The sequence below is a fragment of the Diprion similis genome, chromosome 13 (assembly GCF_021155765.1).
Source record: "Diprion similis isolate iyDipSimi1 chromosome 13, iyDipSimi1.1, whole genome shotgun sequence".
Classification (NCBI taxonomy): Eukaryota; Metazoa; Arthropoda; class Insecta; order Hymenoptera; family Diprionidae; genus Diprion; species Diprion similis.
This window is the reverse complement of record NC_060117.1, coordinates 998,547-1,009,953: the sequence shown is the minus strand read 5'-3', so window position 1 is coordinate 1,009,953 and position 11,407 is coordinate 998,547. Positions and strand designations below refer to the sequence as shown.

The following is an 11,407-nucleotide window of genomic DNA, read 5'->3' as shown; positions in this document are numbered from 1 at the left end:
AAAAGAAAAAAACATTCCTTGTTGTGTACTTAAATATATTTTATATTCGTTGATTGAGAAAGTTATTTTTATAGGTATCAAATTATTATTATTATTATTATCGTTAGTATACGTAAAGTTAAAATCAGGTCAGATATTTCATTTCATGGCATAGAATTATTATTCATGATATAATTTATAATGTGTAATTTATATAAAGATGAACAATATCATTACATATGTGCAAGCAATAATATGTATGTACGTTAAATATTGATGATATTCTGATTTATTTTTACGTACGCATATCTCGATAATAAGTTTTTATTCACGTTTACTCTTTCTCTTGTATTTCTTAACATTACATACAACCCTTACCAAAAAAAAAAAGTCACTCTTAAGAATAATACATTATAGCTATACCCACAAATTCAATTTTTGGACAAAATTATCCATTTAATCGAACTCTGACTAAAACTTGAAGCCCCTCAAATGTCAATGCTGGTATAAAAGTAATGCGAAAGCTTGTGTATGTGAATGTTTTTCTTTCTCAGAGCAATATTTTCGCAGCTGTAGCCATAAGGCATGCAGATGTAATTCAACATACCATTTTGAGAAACAGAAAAAGAAAGATGTAAAAAAAAAACCGTGACTCAATCCCTTGGATAAATATTGCGATATATTGTAAATGTCTACTAAATATTGTTAAATCAGAAAAATGCTGTGACATACCCAATTCTGTTCTTTGTCTGTTCATCCACGCATCGTTGAATGCAGCACACAGTGGGATTGGCGGTGTTTCGAGAGCTTTTCATGATTAAAATCTGCAGTAACCTGTCAATATAAAGAATTCTTAGTTATTATCTGGATTGTCCTAAGCAGTAGAGATATTGCAGATCAAAATTCAAAACACAATCGAAAATTATTTTTACCGAATCGAGACACCAAAAAATTAGCCTGCAATCAGATGACTTTCGTTTTGCTAAAAGAAATATTATGCATGAATAAGTACCAGATATGTACGTACGATACTTTTTGTCGCTGTGCTCAGCTTCTCAGGCACAAACTTGGATAGGAAAGACGGTTTTTTCGAGCTTACGAGCTTTTAAAAATCCGAAAGGATTCCAAAGATTTAACGTAACGGTTTTTGGAAACAATTGCCGGCGGTACGATTTTTGGAAAATCAAAAGCAAATGTGGGAGAATTTAACGTAACAGTTTTTACAAACAATTGAAAATCGGGGGTAAGAGTTTTTAAAAATCAAAAGCATCCCACTGTCAACCGTAACGGTTTTTTATAACAATTGAAAATCGGCGGCGAAGATCGAGCGTCTCGCAGCGCCACTAGCGGCCGTAAATTGTCACAGTTGGCAGGCCTGTCGGTGCGCCCGTGATCTTGGATGCCTATACTTTGGCCTATACGCTGAAACCCTGTCATACCCGCTACCCATAGTTCAGTTCGGTCAACGTCACGAGCAGAGTAGGCGAAGGAGGAACGGAGGTTGAGGTTGAGGCTAGCTCACTCGCTCCTGCAGGTATCGCGATTGGCAATTGTCTTTTCTATGGATCGGAGACAAGACGACCTATCCCCTCGCCGTCGTCGATCCGTAATACCAGTATACCATACCATCATCATCAAGCTCGGATCGTAGCAATGGCCGCGTACTAAATGAGCGAGCGATCAGCAAAGCCTGGGTATTATCGCCTGAGAATACAAAGAAGTAGAAAAATACACGTCGTCGTCGTCGTCGTTGTCGTTGTCGTCTCAGTTCTCGCCAATCTCGCCCCGGCGTAGATTCGCTGCCAGTTGCGACACGGGGTCGGTTCTCGGCTGTCCCTCCGATCAGCCAGCGAGCGATAAACATTGCGACGTTATACGCGAAACCACTCTCCACTCGATAAGGGGGAAGAATACACAATCAGCGAGCCATGAGCGAGGACAGGAGCGACGAGGATCCCATAATGGATCTCTGGTACACGAATTGGGAACAACAATGCGTCGAGGCTATCGAGGCCGAGCCAGACTACGAAGGGCAGCTCCACACTTCTAAGGAATTGTACTCGCACCAGATATGGACGGGGTTTCAGACCACAGCCTCAGCCATAGCCCAGCTGTACAAAGGTCGATATCCGCCTCGCGCAACAAAATAAAACAAACACCATTTTTACACGACATCCCATTGCACCTGAGAATAGCTTCCTCCACCTCCACCTCCTCTATCCCATCACACCTGTCTCTTTGTCAATCTGTCAACAAAATCAAACGTCATTCGCTTCGCTCCTTGCCTCGCCTCGATTCAATCTTTCCAATTGCATTGCAGATCGGACACAGGGTGCATCTTTGTGGATTCCCTTTCAGACCGCAGCTGGAACTGTCACATCTCTTTACAAAGGTTCGTCAGCACGATTCTCAAAATTAACAGCACTCGTATATTGTGGTTAGATTACGGAACTTGTGTCACATTGTTTCGGGTTTTGTTCTTTGCACGCGTCCCTGTATCGATGTGTTCTTTCTCTCCTATCAATTTTATAACCCTACGTTCTTACACTTTCTTTTTTTTACTGTTCGCGTGGTTCGACAGACTCTGTTGAGGGAATGCGAAGATGCAGCGACATCGGCGCCGAAATGGGCAGGCAGAAACGTAGCAAAGAAATAATGAATTGGGCACGAAAAAAGCGACGCACCATCAGGAGGGAGGATCTTCTCGCTTATCTCGCTGGTAAACCTCCACCGCCACGGCCCCATTCGCACAGGTAAGACATCAATAGAAATTTCAGGTAAGAAGACAAACAGTGTGATAAATCTGTCGCAATCATCAAAACAATGTTCAGTTTCATCTTGTCATACACACGTGCTCATAAGGCAGAGTCGACAGGCTTTGCCAAATTATTTCTTGGCGCTACAGCCATTTTTTATTGTCTTGTTACTATTTTTGGGCAAATAATCAAGAGGTGATTGTTCATGTGACAACACTGCCTTTGTTTTCCATGTTTCTCCTTTTTGCGTTTGTTGGAATCAATCTTTTTACACCATCTCATCGTTGTTTATTGACTAGCGTTAACAACGCTTCAGATCTGTTTATTATTTTTTTGTGTATACTTTTCCGACGTCCCTGGATTTTTTTTTCTCTCCAAACTACAGAACAATGCAAAATCAACCCGATGAGACGTGAGATTTTTAATTCTACACAAATTATTCCCCCCCTCTTTAGAAGTTCGCCAAAGCCCCGCATGATGGTTTGCGGTTCTCCGCCATCGCAGAGTCCTGCACCTAGTATGGTAGTGTCGCCAGCACCAACATCTGGAAATGACGGAGACCCAGAACTTCACACGTTTAGAGAAGCTATCGCTTTATCTGGTAAGAAACTTTGTTATTAATCCCTGGCAATGCCTTTGTCGTTTCTTTCCTCTGGCAAGCTCTTTTTGCCCTTCAATATTACTCATCGGCGGCGGGACCTCTGTCATGCTCAAAAAATTGGTCATTCCAGGTTCTCCAATATCTCGCCGCGCCGGTAGACAAGCGGAATTGTCAGCCTTTATAAGCAGCGAATTTGCCCGGCATCATAAACGGCCGGCTTCGCATGATGTGGATATGGGATCGCCAACGCACAAACGTTCACGTTTTATGTAACGGCGTCGTGCAAAGTAGACCCCCCCCCCCCCCCCCCCCCCCCGCCTTTCCCCTCGCTCCTTACGATTCCCTGTTAATTAACAATAAGTCATTTATTGATTGATTAATTGTTCAGCCCTCCGAAAACACACACGACACACACACACACACACACTTACGCTAACCGAAGACATATACGATTCCCGGCTAGGTGTAATTATTTCATAATCAAATTTACAAAGATTTTATACAAGAAAATTAGGACAAAGTACGAATAAGTTACCGCAACGCGATCCGGCGCGACAACATCTACAGAGATCCGTTTAGAAAACTGATATGTGTATATCGTCGGTTGTTCTCCGCCAGCATATTTCTTGGAAACCGAGAAGAAAGACTATTTTTTAGTTTTCGTTTTTACATTTATTTATTCAAAGTATTGAATTATAATCCACTTTGCTCTCAGATCGTAGACAATGAGGAAATGATCAACAACCAAAAACGAATCTCTCTCTCTTTTTTTTTTTTTTTTTTGACCAAGCGTCGTTTGCTGTAATATTGTCAACCGAATAGTCATTTGAGAACATATTTATGTAATATACACACTTTTTCTCTTCTCACCTTTGTTAATCACAGATACGTGCCTACGCGGAGAATTCTGACTCGTGTAAGTTTGTTAAACAATTAATTGATAATAATAATATAATACCTATACGCATTTCTAATCTTGTATGCAAAAATATACTTTTACGCATGTGTATAAAATCTTTGAATCTTTACGCTTTAAAGCGGCGCAAATACTAATATTTTATATACGCGTTTGACAAACTTAAAAATTGCGTTATTGCATTCGCGTGAATGATTTATTTTTTTTGTTTCGATTGATATAGTATATATGTATATGTGTATATATACACGCAGACCATAAATAGGCTTCTTTTTGTTTTTTGTTTTCTTTTTTTTTCTCATTGCCAACTTACAATTGATTTACAATTTTCATTGTATTATGGCTTGACGTGATTTATTATCGCCATCATTATTCATAGAAGACAATGAATTTGTCTTTAATACGACATGTTAATTTATTGCGTGATCAGAAAATTTGAGGTCTCAACATCACGCTGCGCGCATTGTTCATTTTTTGCAAGATTTTTCATCGTTTTGTAACAGTTCTTATCTGTTGACGGCTGTTTTTTTTTTATTTCTTTTTTTTCCCCCATCGACAAATACATAACGAACACTTGGTTTCTTTTTCCTCTCGCCTTCGCGTTGTTAGGATCACAGTAAGAACTCGCTTACCCGACCTCCGATTAACTCAGGTTCCGCATTATCCGAGACGCCCATCTCATCATAGCGCTCTGACTCAACCGAGGTATATCCTCAGATAGAACTCCATAATTCGCTATGCCTATGTACAAAGTAGCCTTGCATCGCTACTTTGTTTGGAAATTAATAAGCCTTTACCGAGCTCTCACGTTCAGGTTTTATGAAATTTTATGATTATTATTTTCGCAAATATATAAAAATAGTAGGAATTGTCGGGTTGTGTATGTTTTTTGTACTATCCGAGATTGTCCGTGAAAGACCAAAAAAGTTTTTTTCTTCTGTTATAAATTTAACAATAATTATCATTATTATTATTACTGTTAGTGTTGTTGTTATTGTTGTTGTTTTTATTGTATAATGAAAAAACTAGGTCGCGAAATCAAATTGAAATCCCATCAACAAACAACGTCAACGATAATATGTTACATCACGATTAATCTCTTGAGATAATAACATTTGTAAAAGAACAAAGGAAATTCGTATAAATTTCAATACAAATCACTTACAATTATACACGGGAAGTTTAATATTAACACTCTTAATTACTCGGAAAATTATCGATTGCAAAAATTTTACTCATCGCGCAGAACAGCCGCAGGAATCAATGACGGATCTTAAAACGTAGTAGCTAAACTTTATCTCCGTCGCAAACTGTCTCTTTGCGTATGCATACATTGTAAATTGTATAGGTAGGTTTAATTTCCGTAACACTAAATTACCTTAAGTGACTTACGGGGAAAAAATGTTTAGAAAAATAACAAAATTAGCCCAAGTGGGGTAAAAGAAGAACAAGAGAAAGAGAAAATATTTAAACAAAGGAAGAAAAAACGAATAAAAAAAAAAAATCTTATAATATTTATTGAAAAAAGTCTTTGTAAACTTGATTGGTAATATGACATTTGAACACTAGCAAAACTAGTCTGCTCGGGCGCCGCAGTTATTTGACGACATTATCATTGTTACTATTCTTCTTTTTCGTACTACGTGCTAATTTATTTACTTACTTAGCCTAATTCTTTCTTCTTCTCTCTTTGTTTACGCAGCTCAGGCCGAAGGCAATAGTTTCATATATTATACAAATACCCACCCAAACGGGAAATTCAAGTTTTCTAATATTCGAAACAGACGTTACATAAATCAATGTCCGCATGTTATTTGGCAGAACTTACAACGCACGATTCTCGTCCTTCTCTCAGCGATTTCATGGCTTAATACCCTTATCTCTAAACCGAAGAAACGACTGATGAAAAGAAATCTGCGATCCAGCTTCAAAGTCATTTCAAATAATACCGAGTATCGTTATAGAATCATGATAAAAATTTCTTTGTATCTATTATCATCCATACAGAATTGAATATCGATTACTTGAATTATTCGTTGATATGTTATCTATTTTTTTTTTTTTATGTTTTTTTTCTCCTTGTTTTGTTTTTCACTTTTAAGTGGCGATAGAACCGAATTATTCATATGCATAAAATTTCAATCAAGCAATTCGCAGCTGTATACTCTGAAACTTATATCCGACAAACAGGTACAATTCTCTGCTATCTCCAATAACGATTGGAAGAAAGAGGAAACAAAAGTACAGTCGTTCGTCAAGTTGCATTATGACGACAGATATTTTATATCCAAGTGTGCACGCACACACAACCGCAAATACACACACATACACACACAAAAACCCCTTTGCAAAGGGAGAAGCAAGTCGTTGTTATTTGGTTGTAAATATAGCGTATATTATTATTATTATTATTATTATTATTATGATTATGATTATTATCTCTATTAACTTTCTCATAATTATTAATTATTATATTATTACATAATTATTACAACTATCATTATAATGATTAATATTGAATATCCTTCAATAGCTTTAGACGTTTAATATTTATCGATATAATATTAATAATAATTAACAAATCGTACATTACATTTAGAGATTCGTATTTGTATATACATAATATGTATATATTATTATATATTATATACACTTTTGTTTTGCCGAATTTTTGGATTTTTAAAAAATCCAAATGCTGTTTTCTCCGTTCTATTATTTTTTTTTTCCTCCTTTTTTTCTCTTCTTTTATGGCCTGTATTTTATGCGTTTTATTTTTATGTCTATTAAATTATTACTGAATTTATTGTACATTGAATAGGCCACGATTGTTTAAGATTGTAAAACCAGTGTTCAGGATTGAAATTGTTTTTTTTTTTTATTATCGTACTATTGGAGACATTACTAAAAAAATATTTTCTAAAACTAGTTGACGAGTACATGATTCCTTTTTCCATTTCATTCGACGTCGAATGATGCCCATTGAGTTTTTCTCTTGACTTCTGCTTCTTGTTGATTGTAAGAGATATTTAAAAAATGTGGCTTCCTGTTGATTCGTAACGAGGCGTTTAATTAAGCGTTTAATAAGGTATCAGCTAGGTATTTGTATACGTGCATACATACCATCTAAACAAAAAAAAAAAAAAAAAAAAAAAAAAAAAAAATACAATTCTGTAATTTGTAGAATAAAAATGAATAGAAAGAAAATATATTGAGATTGGATAAGAACCGAGAAGGAATTCTTGCGTAATAACGCAGATATTTTTCGTATTGAGATGTAGCAAAAGGAAGGTGGGGGAGAAAAAAAAAAGGGAAAGAGTCGAAAGAAAATCAAAATCACTGGCAAATGTCGGTTGGAAAGAATTTGTAATAAGCTTTAAATACGAGCAAATAAGTAATTATACCATGTATATCCGTTGTGTATAAAGAAATTTGAAAATGAGTGATGAAAAACGAGAAAGAGTAAATTAAACACAAAGAAAGAATAAAAGAAAGAAAAAAACAAATTCAGACAAAAGTTCATAGGTGTATGATATTACAACAATGAATTATTATTGTAAAACTCTAGTTAGTGATCTTGAAATTGGAAGAGAGAGAAAAAAAAAAAAAACATGGAAAAAACAGGAAAGAAAAGAACGCAGACGAGGAAGAGTAGTTGGTCGATTGGGCAAATCATGTTGGAAGAATAATTTTATTATTCTGTACCATATCGTGTATAAATATATACATACTAATTGTAATTATAAGTATGTCTCATTATACTATACACGCTAATTAAAAATAATCTACACAATTTCACGAACGTATACATATATAGTTATAAATTATTTTTATTCGCAGTAATAATGCGGCTAACGATTTAGAGGCGAGTGATGAAAAACAAATGGAAAACAACATATAGAGAGAAAATACACATGTATGCATGTTCAACTTTGCTATTTTTTACATTTTAATACCGAAAAAGGAATGCAAAATACAATCCCACCCGACCGGAACTAAAACTGTGCAACTTGGGCGAGAGGCGCGGAAAGAATATGTGACGAATAAGTATCATTTAATTGAGGCTTCGGTGGAAACGATTTCTTATGAATATGAACTTTTATTGCCCACGTACGTATATATTATCCATGTTATGTCTACTTTCTAGGTTTTTATATATTTTTCTCCACTTTGTCTCTGGTTTTACACGCATCCTTTATCTCTAACCCAATCTAAAGAGGCTTGTATATTTTTGCGACTCTTGTTCACGTGATATGCAGATATAATATCTATAATCATTCACAAATAAGTTGTGAAAAAGAATTTTTCAGTGGTTCGATCAGTGTATTAAATTAATAATTTAGATTTTAGTTGATGGAGAATTACTCTGCTATGAAAATTGTTGCATTCTTTTTTTTTCTTTTTCTTTCTAGTGTACAATAAGGAGATTATTATCATCTGTTGAACGATACATGAAAACACGATTTGGTACTGAAATTCGGTAACAATAGTTTCCCAAAATATATTTACTTTCCACTTTTTACATCATCAACAAAAAAAATTAATTTACAATTGCAGAATAATACTAATCGTAAGTAAATAATCTGTACATGTAATATTGCATCGCTGGTCTCTGTCGCCTGGAACCTTCTTCTTTTTACCTTCTCCGATGACGTAGAAATAGATACATGCAGAAAGAATACGAGGATGAAATATCAAAGTCTGTGATCTATAACAATCAGTGAACATCATATGACGTCACGGTAAATGGTGAGATTATTTGACTTGTATTCATGTAATATACTAGCTCACTAAATTATTATCTATAGATTTATCTATAAATTTTATAGATTTTAGAAATGCTAAAAAATTTCCGTCATAATGTGTGTCATTTGACGGACGGTTTTTCTTTACTCAACTTCACCAGAGTTCGAATTAGGAATTTCTACCGATTCATTGGTATTCGTAACTCGATTTTTACGAAAAATATTTTCACCTGGGTGTGGTGATCGGTCTTCTTCCTCTTACCGCTAGTTGTTTCATTCTTAATGTGTAAAAAAATATAGATTTATAGTATATGGTAAAATAATACCATTTTATGCAATATTCATTTCTAAGCGTCATAAATTTTTGTCACTCGGACGATAAAAATTCCGTATATACAAATATTTATATATAATATGAATATCTTTATACAATTTGACTCAATATCTCAGTGTAAAATTCAAATGTGGTATAGATCGGTGGAAAAATTATAATCCTAAGGCAGACAATCTTAAAGAAATAAATCTTCATCCGACTCTTCGCCTGTGAAAGTTAGCCTGCTAGAATTGGCCGATTTCTTTGTGCTACTTCCACCGTCATCGAGTAAATCTAATGCGAAACTATCGATGTCTCTTTTACGACTAGTTGACGGTCTGTTGTCCGTGGCCGAATTGCTAGATCTCGAGGTGCTGACGTCGTTAGACTTGTTATTCTGCTCAGTCTTAGCGGCTTCCTCCTCGGACGCTTCGCTGTCGTCAGTCTGTGCCTGGAAGGCTTCCTCGTCTTTGGGCTCTGCCTTATCGTTCGTCTCGCTCTGCAGCTCCCTGATCTTTGCCTTCTTTGAATTCAAAACAATTATGAACTTGGAATACAAGTCCTTCTCCATTTCATTTTTCAGCTTCACCATTTCCTCTAGTTTCTCTTCCAACTCTTGTTGCCACGTCCTCAGCTTTCTGCCTTCTGTCTCCAGACGCTCGACTGAGCTTTCCAGCTCTCTGTTTCGTAGCACAAACTTCTTCAATATATTCGGAAACATTTGAGCCAAGGGCGCAGATCCGACGTTGATCAGTCCTTGGTTCCAACGACCTCGCTTCCACCTGAGTTTTGAATCTTTGAGAAAGAATTGGACGATCTCGTCACGACCCGATAAAGCCTCACGTGTCCCACACAAATATTCCCCTCGCGTCTTTGACAAATTTTTGGCAAACTTATCGACGTCTTCGAGTCCCATCTGGAAAATTTTACGTGTAGAATTACTTGCCTGCAAGGAACTGTCCTCTGCTTTTGAAGCGCGTCATCACCTCGCCGACCAACGGGCTCGAATCCAAGTTCTGAAATATCGCGATCTTCAATCCTGTATCCATCCATTCTGTAAAAAGCGTCATTAACTGATCGTCATGTTTGTTCATCACAACGCACGTTGTGATATCCGAATCCCCCATTTCGTTTGGTGGTTTACGTTGCGGTACGATGTATTCTATAAGAGGAATTCTATTTCCAATGAAACCGATTCGTAGTTCTCTGTAAGTAAGACATCGGATTGAATAGAATTGGATTTATTAACGAAAATATACATGAAATTGATGCATCCCAAAGATAAATATACAATATCTATGAGTGGATCGCAATTTTTCATAGAAAAAATTTACAATAGAAGAATAAGCTTAAAACTTAAAAATTTTAGTAACAAATAGGTAGGTGACGAGTAATTGTTGTTCATTGTTGTTGATATTATTTATCCAGGTATTTACATTTGATTGTACGATATTTTAGATCATTTACGAAACGCAACGTTCCGTTAGGTTAGGTCAGATTCACATATTTTAAGTTACGTTTTACATTACGTTAGGTTAGGTTACGTTGACTCGATTGAGTGAGACGTGACCCTCATAGGGTGACCTTGTACAATTCTGCTCTACGATATCAAAAATACATGCTTATGTATTTATTGTAAAATGCTTGCATGCAAATAATAAATAATCCATCCGCATTTGACATCATTCGGCATTCAACTTTCAAACAGTGTTGCCACCCAGATGTCACCATTTGTTCGGTGTAATTTAAATACATAAATCATCATATATAACAGAGCATATAAAAGAAAAGCAGGAAAAAATTCTTAAGATACCTGACAGTTTCTTTGAGACTGTGAAAATTTTCTAATGACACTTTTCTGCTTTTTATTCCTTACAATTAGCGAAATATCGAAATTCTCAAAATCTGATGGAATTTCTTTAACATTGGCAATACTGCTTTCAAATGAAGGGAGACGGATGTGCGGCTGCGCATAATCTTGCTGTATTCAAAACTTCAAAAGACGGATGGATCAAACGCGATCAAAACGTAGCCATGATTTTGATCGTGAAGGGGAAGTCCCGACCAACCGTAAACTCCCGAATTTTTCTACTCATTCAC

General features: G+C 36.0%; 2 protein-coding genes and 1 long non-coding RNA gene across 4 annotated transcripts; 2 read left to right on the top strand and 1 right to left on the bottom strand.

Moving 5' to 3' along the window:
- Nucleotides 1-1,421: 1,421 nt before the first annotated feature.
- On the top strand, nt 1,422-4,502 carry LOC124414156 (UPF0472 protein C16orf72 homolog). The gene is made up of 5 exons (XM_046895108.1): nt 1,422-2,100; nt 2,300-2,371; nt 2,561-2,732; nt 3,191-3,336; nt 3,467-4,502. Exons 1-5 carry the CDS (start codon nt 1,908-1,910, stop codon nt 3,607-3,609), a joined length of 726 nt encoding a protein of 241 aa, XP_046751064.1. The 5' UTR covers nt 1,422-1,907; the 3' UTR covers nt 3,610-4,502.
- A 1,083-nt stretch (nt 4,503-5,585) lies between these two features.
- On the top strand, nt 5,586-6,493 carry LOC124414158. Its single transcript, XR_006929926.1, has 2 exons — nt 5,586-6,318; nt 6,355-6,493. It is a non-coding gene; the product is annotated as an uncharacterized LOC124414158 (long non-coding RNA).
- A 2,974-nt stretch (nt 6,494-9,467) lies between these two features.
- LOC124414155 (DNA repair protein XRCC4-like) lies at nt 9,468-10,946 on the bottom strand. Of its 2 annotated transcripts, XM_046895107.1 has the most exons (3): nt 10,837-10,946; nt 10,294-10,513; nt 9,468-10,223 (listed from the first exon to the last, which is right to left on the bottom strand). In XM_046895107.1, exons 2-3 carry the CDS (start codon nt 10,432-10,434, stop codon nt 9,504-9,506), a joined length of 861 nt encoding a protein of 286 aa, XP_046751063.1. In that variant the 5' UTR covers nt 10,435-10,513; nt 10,837-10,946; the 3' UTR covers nt 9,468-9,503. The 2 variants fall into 2 exon arrangements, with proteins under 2 accessions (XP_046751063.1, XP_046751062.1); XM_046895106.1 differs by lacking the exon at nt 10,837-10,946 and having other exon boundaries at nt 10,294-10,599.
- Between the last annotated feature and the right edge of the window lie 461 nt (nt 10,947-11,407).